General features: G+C 46.6%; 1 protein-coding gene across 1 annotated transcript in view; it reads left to right on the top strand.

Moving 5' to 3' along the window:
- POMT2 (protein O-mannosyltransferase 2) overlaps positions 1-13,859 on the top strand; it is a 41,030-nt gene that overhangs the window by 6,946 nt on the left and 20,225 nt on the right. The window contains exons 4-11 of the mRNA XM_089660587.1: positions 2,781-2,889; positions 3,133-3,241; positions 7,300-7,459; positions 8,917-9,023; positions 9,148-9,230; positions 11,941-12,050; positions 12,128-12,194; positions 12,275-12,335. Coding sequence (XP_089516713.1) covers positions 2,781-2,889; positions 3,133-3,241; positions 7,300-7,459; positions 8,917-9,023; positions 9,148-9,230; positions 11,941-12,050; positions 12,128-12,194; positions 12,275-12,335 — 806 coding nt within the window. The remainder of the gene's footprint in view (positions 1-2,780; positions 2,890-3,132; positions 3,242-7,299; positions 7,460-8,916; positions 9,024-9,147; positions 9,231-11,940; positions 12,051-12,127; positions 12,195-12,274; positions 12,336-13,859) is intronic.

The following is a 13,859-nucleotide window of genomic DNA, read 5'->3' as shown; positions in this document are numbered from 1 at the left end:
GTTCCACCAGGGATTGGAGGTGGGTGCTCTGTGGCTCTGAAGATGGTGGGTGGTTCCACCAGTGATTAGAGGCGGGTGCTCTGTGGATCTGAAGATGGTGGGTGGTTCCCCCATTGATTGGAGGCGGGTGCTCTGTGAATCTGAAGATGGTGGGTGGTTCCCCCAGTGATTGGAGGTGGGTGCTCTGTGAATCTGAAGATGGTGGGTGGTTACCCCAGTGATTGGAGGCGGGTGCTCTGTGGATCTGAAGATGGTGGGTGGTTCCCCCAGTGATTGGAGGTGGGTGTTCTGTGAATCTGGAGATGGTGGGTGGTTCCCCCAGTGATTGGAGGTGGGTGATCTGTGAATCTGAAGATGGTGGGTGGTTCCCCCAGTGATTGGAGGTGGGTGCTCTGTGGATCTGAAGATGGTGGCTGGTTACCCCAGTGATTGGAGGTGGGTGCTCTGTGGCTCTGAAGATGGTGGGTGGTTCCACCAGGGATTGGAGGTGGGTGCTCTGTGGCTCTAAAGATGGTGGGTGGTTCCACCAGTGATTGGAGGTGGGTGCTCTGTGAATCTGAAGATGGTGGGTGGTTCCACCAGTGATTGGAGGAGGGTGCTCTGTGAATCTGAAGATGGTGGGTGGTTCCCCCAGTGATTGGAGGAGGGTGCTCTGTGAATCTGAAGATGGCGGGTGGTTCCCCCAGTGATTGGAGGTGGGTGCTCTTTGAATCTGAAGATGGTGGGTGGTTCCCCCAGTGATTGGAGGTGGGTGCTCTGTGAATCTGAAGATGGTGGGTGGTTCCCCCAGTGATTGGAGGTGGGTGCTCTGTGGATCTGAAGATGGTGGGTGGTTACCCCAGTGATTGGAGGTGGGTGCTCTGTGAATCTGAACATGGTGGGTGGTTACCCCAGTGATTGGAGGCGGGTACTCTGTGAATCTGAAGATGGTGGGTGGTTCCCCCAGTGATTGGAGGTGGGTGCTCTGTGGATCTGAAGATGGTGGGTGGTTCCCCCAGTGATTGGAAGTGGGTGCTCTGTGGATCTGAAGATGGTGGGTGCTTCCCCCAGTGATTGAAGGTGGGTGCTCTGTGAATCTGGAGATGGTGGGTGGTTCCCCCAGTGATTGGAGGTGGGTGCTCTGTGGATCTGAAGATGATGGGTGGTTCCCCCAGTGATTGGAGGTGGGTGCTCTGTGAATCTGAAGATGGTGGGTGGTTCCCCCAGTGATTGGAGGTGGGTGCTCTGTGGATCTGAAGATGGTGGGTGGTTCCCCCAGTGATTGAAGGTGGGTGCTCTGTGGATCTGAAGATGGTGGGTGGTTCCCCCAGTGATTGGAGGTGGGTGCTCTGTGGATCTGAAGATGGTGGGTGGTTACCCCAGTGATTGAAGGTGGGTGCTCTGTGGATCTGAAAATGGTGGGTGGTTACCCCAGTGATTGGAGGTGGGTGCTCTGTGAATCTGAACATGGTGGGTGGTTACCCCAGTGATTGGAGGTGGGTGCTCTGTGAATCTGAACATGGTGGGTGGTTACCCCAGTGATTGGAGGCGGGTGCTCTGTGAATCTGAAGATGGTGGGTGGTTCCCCCAGTGATTGGAGGTGGGTGCTCTGTGAATCTGAAGATGGTGGGTGCTTCCCCTAGTGATTGGAGGCGGGTGATCTGTGGATCTGAAGATGGTGGGTGCTTTGTAGATGTGGTGGAGATGATTGGTGGTTCCTCCTGTGTTTGGAGGCAGGTATTCTGGATGTGAAGATGGTTGGTTGCTTCCCCAGTGATTGGAGGCGGATGGTCTGTGAATGTTAAGATGGTGACTGGTTTACCCTGTGATTGGAGGCGGGCGGTATATGGATGTGGTGGAGATGATTGGTGAATCCTCTTGTGGATGTGGAGATGATCGGTGGCTCCCCCAGTGATTGGCAATGGGTGCTCTGTGTATGTGGCAAGGATAATTGGTGGCTCCCCCAGTGGTTGGAGGCAGTTGCTCTGTGGATGTGCAAAAAATATAAAAGTGCAGCGCTAATTAATATCTAATAAACGTAATACAATATAAACTCAATGCACCCCCACAATAAATCCAAGATCCTCAATACATATACAGTGTCATGCATGTGTTCCCTCATGGGGAATATCTCGTGCAAAAAGTGAAAAATTATGTATTATATAAAATCATATATAATAATAATAGGTGGTACCACACTAAGAGTGCACAAAAGGTTGAACAAAATTCAAATACAAGAAAAGTCCAAAATTAATAATAATATTAATGATGATGCTGTGCTTAATGATGAGCTTCACACTCCACTCTTCATGCAAAATTATGTGCAGTGTACGTGATTCACACGTGACAATCCTTAACGGCCAAAATGCCCCCTCACCTCCTTCCTTAGACCCCAAGGGGCCAGCACGCTTTCAGGATCACACGATCCTATCAGTATGGATCACTCTCTAGATAATGTCTTCCTCCTCCAGCGTCCACCAGTTTAGCAGCCAGCTCCTCCCAGGGTCATAGTAAGACACAAGCAGAGACCCTCCATAGTGCAACCAGTAATTTTATTGGTAATAGGTATATAAAGTAGATTTCCACTCACAAAAACAACGAATATTCCAGCCTCCTACCACTTGCTATGGGTGTACACCCATAGCATGTGGTAGGAGGCTGGAATATTTTTTAAATAATTTTTTAATTATCTGTGGATGTGGTGATGATGAATGGTGGTTTCCCCACCAGGTGCTTTAAAACAGGGTGTAATGGAATATCACAGTAAATATATTGATCAACATGCTGTGTCCTTTTGGCAGTTCTGTGCCTTCCTAGGTTCCTGGCTCCCTCCATTTGGCTTCTTCGTCATCCTGCAGCTCTCTGGATCGTTATCAGCTGCCCTGCTGGCTGCTCTTCTCATCCTGCTCGGTAAGAAAATCTTGATTATCAGTTATTGTTCCCATGCCTCAATGTAGGATGTCACCCCTTTCCTAGATGGGCACCATTGTTGCTGAGTGTCATGGCATTCATCCAATCAAAGCTCACAATGCTGCTTGTGCAGGAGCAGTAGTTTGTGATTGCAGTCCTAAAGAAGGTTTGGGGCATTTGATTGCTGACAGGGCCCATTGACTTTAACAATTCTAATATTATTACTGCAATTCTTCTCCCCAGACACTGGCTGCATCACACTGTCCCAGTACATCTTACTGGATCCCATCCTCATGTTCTTCATCATGGCCGCCGTTCTCAGTATGGTCAAATTTAACGCTTGTTCTGGCAGGTGAGTAGACGGGACGTAGTGACAAGAGACGCACTAAATGTCCCTGTCCCTACAACTTACCTTGTCCATCCCCCTGACCTTCCTGAACACTAACCTTACTTATCTCTACTGCTTTGTGTTTATGTCTGGGTAAAATTTAACAAAATGCTCATGCAGTTCATGTTTGACATTCATGTTGCCTTTTTACAATGCAGACAAACACTTATTAATCCTGCAGAAATTCAGTAAGCTCCTAACTTCCTCTAGTGAGCTGACAACTCTTCCTCTGGCTGCATGGAAAAGTTGTCAGCCCTGCCCTGTACTCTGCAGGACTACAGAACACCTTCCTACTGTATTATGGAAGAGTCTAGAGGGGTTATGTAGCCCAAGAGGGAAGAGCTGGGCAGGGGGTACAACACTGCTTGGGATTTCAATGTAGTAAGGAGTAAAGGGGTAAGTACGTTTACTGCGGAAAGGTACTGCATATTGTTTTTTCTCACTTTACCCAGACATACTTGTTACATCCATCCTTCCCTCTAAGGTTGGCCGTGCTCTATAAGATTTCTCCCATTTAGCATGGATGGAGGAATCTCCCCTGCCGACTGTTGTACTCTTGACAGCTGGCACCTGCGGCTGTCAGAATACTCGAATAATGATTGCATCTGATCGATGTAAGTGCTGTTCAGCCAAGCATTCTCCACCCAGCTCCTTCAATTTTTTTGGGGGAGGGTGTGTTTCCAACAAGGCTACCCACTACTCAGATTTCTGCCTTGTATGGCCATCCTAATGCCAACCATTACTCTTGATCCCTGAGTCTCATTTTTCCATAAGCACCCTTAACCTTCTTGTCTCCAAAACGATCAGGCTGATACCCTATTGCCCCAGTCCATTGGTACCAGTTCATGTCTTTCATGATCAAGCACATCTATTCTTTAAAGGCCTATTCACAATAGAAAACTCAGGTTCCATGCCGGTTTTCCACACCACATTCAAATCACACTACGACTGCGATCTGCAATGTAATGTTAAGGAAACCCCAAATGCAAGTTGTAAATGAAGTGTGTTTGCTTGCACTGGATCGCATGCTATAAAAGTACCATGCTATCCTGTGCAGCGTGCTTCCAAAAGTAGTGTATGCACTACATTGGGTGATGTATGGTGCAATTCCAGCCCATGCAAAATAAATGGGCTGAAATCGCACTGAATTGCACAGGAACGCTTATCGCTAGGAATCCCATGAAGCTTTCAGTCAGCTTTCTGCTGGACAATGAGGAGACATCAGTGGAAGGAATGTTCCTCCAGGAGGCTTTTGATTTTTGAAATTTGTACTTCTCACATATCAAGGCAATAAAAAGAATAGCATACACTGTACAATACAATATGTATCAGTGATCTTCTGACAATCGTGTAAACTACTACTACCCAGAATAGCAAATAAATAACCGGTATCCTGAGTGGTCTCAAAACATCCTCACCGGTTTTGGTTCTGCTTATTCTCCACTTCTCATCATGTTACAGCATTGCAGTTGATTACGGTAAAGTGCAGCAAACTCAGCGATGTGTACCTGTCAGTGTGCATTGTGCATAACACTGCCCCAAACTACATCACCGACCTGATATCCATCTACCACCCAAAACGCACTCTACGTTCCTCACAAGACCTCCTACTCTCTAGTTCCCTGGTCTCCTCCTCCCATGCCCGTCTCCAGGACTTCTCCAGGGCTTCCTCCATTCTCTGGAACTCACTACCCTTATCCATCAGACTGTCACCTTCCCTCCTCACATTTAGGCGCACCCTGAAAACCCATCTCTTCAGGGAAGCCTACCCCGCCCTCACCTAATTGCCGATCTCCTCCACTCTTCCTACCTCTCCATCCCCCACAGCTATTTCCTCCTGTACCTCTTCCCCTCCCCTCCTAGATTGTAAGCTCCAAGGAGCAGGGCCCTCGAACCCCTCGTGTATTGTATTGTTACTGTGCTGTCTCATGTACTGTCTCCCATTATAATGTACAGCACTGAGCAAACTGTTGGCGCTATATAAATACTGTATAATATTAATAATTGTGATTTGGGCATGTACCTTACAGCTCTTTCTCTCTGGGTATGAGAGGTGATCACCTCCATCAGGAATCATGTGTCAGGGATTTAACTCCATGCAAATGAAATGCTGCAGAAAATGGGAAGTATAGAGTAAACACGTACTGGAACCTAATGGAAATAACATGTGCTTGGGTAGATAAACTAATCATGTGACAATACAAAATGACAGAAAAGCAGCACGCACATCAGGCAACAGACCATCGTAAATAAATAAAAATTTCAGCGCTAATCAAAAAACAGAGTCCAGTAAATCAGAAAAAGTTCCAGTAAAAAAAGGTCCCAAATGTATTCCTACGATCCACCATCACCAGGACACCTGAATGGTTAGCCTCTTACCAGAATTTCTGTACGAAACACACCGGTCAATATATTTATTATTTATTTCAGGTACTTCTATAGCGCCATCAATTTACGCAGCACTTTATAAATATATTGTACATTCACATCAGTCCCTAACCCTCAAGGGGTGTACAATCTAAGGTCCCTAACTCACATATAATAATTTGATTATAGAGGCTGTTAAAGGCAACCCGTAGTCACAGCAAACATTGTCAAACATAACATATCATACAGTGGTCACTGTTTAATATGTGGTCTCTGCATGAATAACAGCCACAGATTTCACTAACTGGCCCAACCCAACGTGGCAAATCTACTTTACTGAATGGCAGACATGTAATAGGCCAATCGCGCAGTTTGTGTAGCTGGCCTGGCCAGTGAGGAACATTTTTGTGGGGGTGGGGGCAGTTCCCCTGTCAGAACACAATAGCTAGGCAGGGAAATCTCGGTACCAACATCAAAGAACAGCGACCTTCTCAGGTTTTTTTTTTTTTTTTTTCCATTCAGCCCACTTTGTTAAATGGAAAAAAAACAAAAAAAAAAAAAAACCTTAACTTGGCATAAGGCTATTGCACATACCCCTGTGTGAGGAGACTCTGATGGAAGCAGCCACTCCCCAACTTAAATGCTACATACATCAGATCTAGGAAAGTCTCCTATTTATTTATTTCAGGTACTTATTTAGCACCATCGATTTACACAGCACTTTACATATATATTGTACATTCACATCAGTCCCTAACCCTCAAGGGGCGTACAATCTAAGGTCCCTAACCTTCAAGGGGTGTACAATCTAAGGTCCCTAACCCTCAAGGGGTGTACAATCTAAGGTCCCTAACCCTCAAGGAGTGTACAATCTAAGGTCCCTAACCCTCAAGGGGTGTACAATCTAAGGTCCCTAACCCTCAAGGGGCGTACAATCTAAGGTCCCTAACTCACATTCATAAATACACATACTAGGGCCAATTTAGACAGGAGACAACCTACCAGCATGTCTTTGGAGTGTGGGAGGAAACCGGAGTTCCTGGAGGAAACCCACGCAGGCACAGGGAGAACATGCAAACTCCATGCAGGCGGTGCCGTGGCTGGGATTCAAACCAACAACTCGAGTACTGCCAGGCGGGAGTGCTAACCATTTAGCCACTGTGCTGCCTGATATAAGCAACTCAAATGGGAGATGAATATGTGTAGATCATGGCACCAGCAATCATCATCCAGATAGATATCAATCCTCCTTTCACAGATCTGAAACTGGTCCTAAAAGAAGACTCCAATCCAATATTTAGATAAGGAATTAAAGAAAAAGGCCACTCAAAATGTAGTATTTAAGTAATAAAATCACCCTGTTCAATTACAAGTTAGTCGTACATTGTTTTGGATGGTTACCAGCATTTGAATCAAGTTTCCAACCAGGAAAATGGCCACAGTCCCTCCAAAACCCATTATGACGTCACACGCCGAAGCTCCATCCGACGCGCTTTGTCATCCAATTGACGGGCGTAGCTAATCAGACGTGGCGACGTCTATATATAGTACATGGAGGAACCCACCCACTAATCACAATGCGTTCCAGGAGGTGGATGGAGCTCCAGGAAAGCCCTTAACTGGAACCTAACCCATTGCCCCTTCTCTCTCCTCAGGCCATTCAGCACCCTCTGGTGGTGGTGGCTGATACTGACTGGTGTGAGTCTGGCCGGAGCGTTGGGGGTGAAGTTCGTCGGTCTGTTTGTGGTCATCTTCGTTGGCCTGAACACAGCGAGGGACTTGTGGAGGCTGCTGGGAGATCTCAGCCTGACGCTGGTGGGTTCTGTAAATTTCACATCTCAGATATTTGTGTGCGTTTACTTATTTACCATCCTTGACCGTGTCTGTTCTAGTTAAGGGCAAATTTGCCTCCCTAATTTATGATGTTTGCAGTGAATCCGGGCTGATGTGGAAATTTTCTGCTTTACAAAATCAGCCTAGCGTTTATTTAACCCCTTCACGCCTAGGGGTAAAAAAAAATCGAAATGCCTAAGCACAATTTTGCAACGTTGACCTGTGTTAGTAAAACCGTACATATCATCACAACTACTTTGTACATCCAGGTGAATTATACCGCATTTTTCTCAGGACAAATTGGGCTTTCATTTGGTGGTGAATGGTAATGAATATCTCCTGGTTTTTTTTTTTATTATTATTATTATTATCAAAGGAAAACTGGCCCAAAATAGTAAAAAAAAAATATTTTTTTTTAAATTCAGCTGTGTGTTTCTTGTTACTACCATAACCGACCACCAAAGAACAACCCAAATAAATTTTCCAGCTCTTGACGATCGCAGCGATACCATATATGTGTATGTTATTTGTTGTTTGTACCCGTAGTACAGCCCAGAAACAATAGTGCGCATTTTTGTTCTTTGGGGTTTTTTTTTTTTTTTACCTAAAACACACTGACACTGATACCAATTTAAAAAAAAATAATCCTGACCTTTGACCGTAACCAGGGGCGGACTGACCATTTGGAAACTCGGGCACTGCCCGAGGGCCCGGGGCCAGTAGGGGGCCCCATGAGATGCCCCTGGTACCTTTTTCATAGGCTTTTTTGAGTTTGGGCAAGGACACAGGGGCCCCATGATCCCCTATTGCCCGGGGGCCCATGAGTTGTCAGTCCGTCCCTGACCCAAACACTAACCCTGACACTAAACTAGATCAATCATTGATCTAGGTATTTTTTATTTATTTTTTTATTTAATTTTTTAATATTTATTTGTCCTTTCTTTCTTTTCTTTCCTTTCTTTCTTTTCTTTCCTTTCTTTCTTTTCTTTCCTTTCTTTTCTTTTCTTTCTTTTCTTTCTTTCTTAAACATTTTTTTTTTCTCTCTATGCAAGGAGTTAGAGAGAAACAATGTATCTCTCTCCTCCATTCATAGAGGGAAAAATAAAACAAACAAGGGGGCGGGCTATACAGTGATCACTGTGACAGCAAATCAGAGGCTATCACAGCGATCATGTGACCCAGAATCGAGAGTCCCGGGTCCCAATCGTTAGAATGGGACCCGGGTCTTTCAGTGACACCCCAGTCTTTGTTCTGGTAGGGCGCTGTGCGGCACGCTCCCAGCAGAAAGACAGGTATGCAAATATGCGGCCCCACGGAAAAAAACCCAGTCCTGTGAGGCTGCATATTTGTGTGTCGCTGGCATAAAGGGGTTAAAGAACCTGACAATGTCATTGTATCGCTGAATGTTTGACGTGTTCCTCACATTCTCCATTTTGCAGGACGTTTTCCTGCGCCATTTGGCCGCTCGTGTTGTCTGTCTTATTGCTCTACCGCTTGCCCTGTACGCTCTCATCTTTGCTGTGCATTTCACCGTCCTTAATAAGAGGTAAGCTGTGTGATCCTATTTCCTGCTCTGCTCTGATGTGTTCTGCCAATGCATGTACAGTGTGATGTACTAATCAGTGTTGGGGGGTCCCTGGAAATCCTCATATCCTCTTCCTGAATTTCAGTGGTCCTGGCGATGGTTTCTTCAGCTCCGCCTTCCAGTCCCGTCTAGATGGAAACAATCTGCACAATGCCTCTATGCCGGAGCGTACGTATCAGATGGGGATGGTGGGGGGTATTTCTGTGCTGAGTGAAACAGGTGTCATGTAGTACAGAAGGGGCGCTATACTGACTGTAGGGTCACGCAGAGTGCCATCATCATACAGAACCCCAATTTAAGTGGAGGAATCTCCCGTTTGAGTCCCCATCCTATACTATAATGCAGGGGTCTTTAAACTTTCAAAACAAAGAGCCAGTTTACTTCCCCTCAAACTTTGTGGGGTCCGGACTGTGGCCAGTGGGGGTAGAAAATGCTCTGGAATCAGTGGGAGTAAACAATGCTATAGGCTTGGTGATTAGTGGGAGTTAATGTCAGTGGGAGGTATAGTGCCCCATCATAGGTGTCAGTGGGAGGAATAGTGCCCCATCATAGGTGTCAGTGGGAGGAATAGTGCCCCATCATAGGTGTCAGTGGGAGGAATAGTGCCACATCATTGGTATCAGTGGGAGGAATAGTGCCCCATCATTGGTGTTAGTGGGAGGAATAGTGCCCCATCATTGGTGTTAGTGGGAGGAATAGTGCCCCATCATTGGTGTCAGTGGGAGGAATAGTGCCCCATCATTGGTATCAGTGGGAGGAATAGTGCCCCATCATAGGTGTCAGTGGGAGGAATAGTGCCCCATCATAGGTGTCAGTGGGAGGAATAGTGCCACATCATTGGTATCAGTGGGAGGAATAGTGCCCCATCATTGGTGTTAGTGGGAGGAATAGTGCCCCATCATTGGTGTCAGTGGGAGGAATAGTGCCCCATCATTGGTATCAGTGGGAGGAATAGTGCCCCATCATAGGTGTCAGTGGGAGGAATAGTGCCCCAACATAGGTGTCAGTGGGAGGAATAGTGCCCCATCATAGGTTTCCGTGGGAGGAATAGTGCCCCATCAGTGGTGTCAGTGGGAGGAATAGTGCCCCATCATTGGTATCAGTGGGAGGAATAGTGCCCCATCATTGGTATCAGTGGGAGGAATAGTGCCTCATCATTGGTATCAGTGGGAGGAATAGTGCCCCATCATTGGTATCAGTGGGAGGAATAGTGCCCCATCATTGGTATCAGTGGGAGGAATAGTGCCCCATCATTGGTATCAGTGGGAGGAATAATGCCCCATCATTGGTATCAGTGGGAGGAATAGTGCCCCATCATAGGTTTCCATGGGAGGAATAGTGCCCCATCATAGGTTTCAGTGGGAGGTATAGTGCCCCATCATACGTGTCAGTGGGAGAAATAGTACCCCATCATAGGTGTCAGTGGGAGGAATAGTGCCCCATCATAGGTGTCAGTGGGAGGAATAGTGCCCCATCATAGGTGTCATTGGGAGGTGTACTGCCCCATCATAGGTGTCATTGGGAGGTGTAGTGCCCCATCATAGGTGTCATTGGGAGGTATAGTGCCCCATTATAGGTGTCATTGGGCGGCATAGTGCCCCATCATAGGTGTCATTGGGAGGAATAGTGCCCCATCATAGGTGTCATTGGGAGGTGTAGTGCCCCATCATAGGTGTCATTGGGAGGTATAGTGCCCCATCATAGGTGTCATTGGGCGGCATAGTGCCCCATCATAGGTGTCATTGGGAGGTATAGTGCCCCATCATAGGTGTCATTGGGAGGTATAGTGCCCCATCATAGGTGTCATTGGGAGGTATAGTGCCCCATCATAGGTGTCATTGGGAGGTATAGTGCCCCATCATAGGTGTCATTGGGAGGTATAGTGCCCCATCATAGGTGTCATTGGGAGGTATAGTGCGCCATAATTGGTGTAAGTGGGAGGAATAGCACCTCGTATCAGTAGAAGGACAAGTGCCCCAAGGGCCAGATGAAGGCAAGCAAACATGCACATCCGGTCCCCAGGCCGCAGTTTGGAGACCCCGGCTATAAAGTGCTCCTTCTGTAATAATATTTTATTGGACAAGGGGCAGGCCTACGATCACATTGAAGCTCAGGAAAGCCAGTTATCATTTTTACTTTCACTGACACCTCTATTATCCATTACATGGACTCATGTAACATCGCTTCTGATGACATCATACTCCCCTTATAAGATGACATGAGTTCCCCCTGGATTCAAGTAATGACATCACTGCTCCTTGGATTTAAATGATGACATCACTGCTTCCTGGATTTAAATGATGACATCACTGCTCCTTGGATTTAAATGATGACATCACTGCTCCTTGGATTTAAATGATGACATCACTGCTTCCTGGATATAAATGATGACATCACTGCTTCCTGGATTTAAATGATGACATCACTGCTTCTTGGATTTAAATGATGACATCACTGCTTCCTGGATATAAATGATGACATCACTGCTTCCTGGATTTAAATGATGACATCACTGCTCCTTGGATTTAAATGATGACATCACTGCTTCTTGGATTTAAATGATGACATCACTGCTTCTTGGATTTAAATGATGACATCACTGCTTCCTGGATATAAATGATGACATCACTGCTTCCTGGATTTAAATGATGACATCACTGCTCCTTGGATTTAAATGATGACATCACTGCTCCTTGGATTTAAATGATGACATCACTGCTTCTTGGATTTAAATGATGACATCACTGCTTCCTGGATTTAAATGATGACATCACTGCTTCCTGGATTTAAATGATGACATCGCTGCTGTCCTGTGGTTTGATACAGGGTAGATGTATATGTGACAGTCTTGATTCTATGTGATCCTCTCTTCATCTAGATTTGGCATACGGATCGGTTATTACATTGAAGAACATGCGTACTGCCACTGGATATCTGCACTCACACTGGCATCTGTACCCAGAAGGGGTGGGAGCTCGGCAGCAGCAGGTCAGCCCATCTGGACAGTACCCAGAGGACCCTTCTCTTTCCCTGGCCTGTTACAATGATCTCTTTCCTTCTTCCAGGTCACCACATACTCACACAAAGACCAGAACAACTTTTGGGTCATAAAGAAGCGAGACTCTGATTATGGTAATTGCAGCAATTCCATTGGGGCACGAGGGCTGCAGTAATGTCATCTCCTGCTGACTCTTGCCATTGTTTTATTACAGACCCTACAGGCCCGCTGGAGTTTGTACGTCATGGCGACATCATCCGCTTTGAACACAAAACGTGAGTTTCCCTCCAGAATAGGGAAGACGCATTGAAAATGTATTTCCTTCAGGTAGAGAGTTGGGATTATTATCTGATGAAAATATTTCTTGGCTGGAGGACGTCTAGGTCTTTCCTCCCCAGCCTCACTGGCACTGGTGGGCCCCTTTCCTTCATTGGACGTTGCTTTTTTCAATAATGCTGATTCAAAGTCATGTGTGAAAATTCCATTGGACAGTCCGCATACAAATGAAGTTTGCCTAGGAACGCCCACTCATTCACAATGACATCCATCCATCCGTCATGGCGTTTTGATATTTTCATATCACCTCCTAAGCCAGCTCAGAGGCACCAAGGCCTCTTCTTAAGAGCAGTACTGAGGCAGGGTGATCTGTAGTTTTCAAGAAGCTATGTACAGCCCTCTGCTGGCCCCTCCCACCAGCCATCATCTGCCTGCATTGCATAGAAAAGCGCACTTAGTGATGATATAATTTCATCTACAATAAGGTATGCAATGAAAACGCAAAGGTGTTATTCAAAAATGTCATTCACGTTTTATGTGAAAAAAAAAATGTCATAAGCACATTGATGAGGGGAAGGGAGAAACCAAGGAAGACAAAATATAAGTAAACTTCAGCTGTAAGGCGATTATTCAATTTAAGCTGTTAAAGTCACATACCGTATTTTTCGCTCCATAAGACGCACAAAAAATGGGGGAAAATGTCTGTGCGTCATATGGAGCGAATATGGAGTGGCCGACCTGGTATTCCTGCCGCCTCCGTGTTAGAATACCGGGCAGGCCACTCGGCTCTACTGTGCAGAATAACCTGCTCCTCGGTCCTACCTGTTCCTCGGTCCAGCAGTATCCTGCTTTCACCGGCCGTCTTCTCTCCCCGGCGCCAACATCTTCAGTGTGCGTACCCGGCTGTGACAGCTTGCGGCTTCACAGCCGGCTGCCCACTGCACATGCGTGAGAAGCGCTGCGCTTTGTGAATGGCCACCTGTAGTCTTCTGGGACCTGTCAAATGTCCCACAAGACTACGGGGAGGACAACTCCGTGGGAACGGGTACCTGTCAGATCTGCAGTCTCTGGTCATCTCCTGTACTGTGTCCACAGTCTCTGGTCATCTCCTGCACTGTGTCCACAGTCTCTGGTCATCTCCTGTACTGTGTCCACAGTCTCTGGTCATCTCCTGTACTGTGTCCACAGTCTCTGGTCATCTCCTGTACTGTGTCCGCAGTCTCTGGTCATCTCCTGTACTGTGTCTGCAGTCTCTGGTCATCTCCTGTACTGTGTCTGCAGTCTCTGGTCATGTCCTGTACCATGTCTGCAGTCTCTGGTCATCTCCTGTACTGTGTCCGCAGTCACTGGTCATCTCCTGTAATATGTCCGCAGTCACTGGTCGTCTCCTGTACTATGTCCGCAGTCTCTGGTCATCTCCTGTACTATGTCCGCAGTCTCTGGTCATCTCCTGTACTATGTCCGCAGTCTCTGGTCATCTCCTGTACTATGTCCGCAGTCTCTGGTCATCTCCTGTACTATGT

Source organism: Staurois parvus, unplaced genomic scaffold (assembly GCF_062004578.1).
Source record: "Staurois parvus isolate SC_StPar_1 unplaced genomic scaffold, SC_StPar_1.0 ptg001253l, whole genome shotgun sequence".
NCBI lineage: Eukaryota > Metazoa > Chordata > Amphibia > Anura > Ranidae > Staurois > Staurois parvus.
This window is presented reverse-complemented; position numbering and strand designations above follow the sequence as displayed.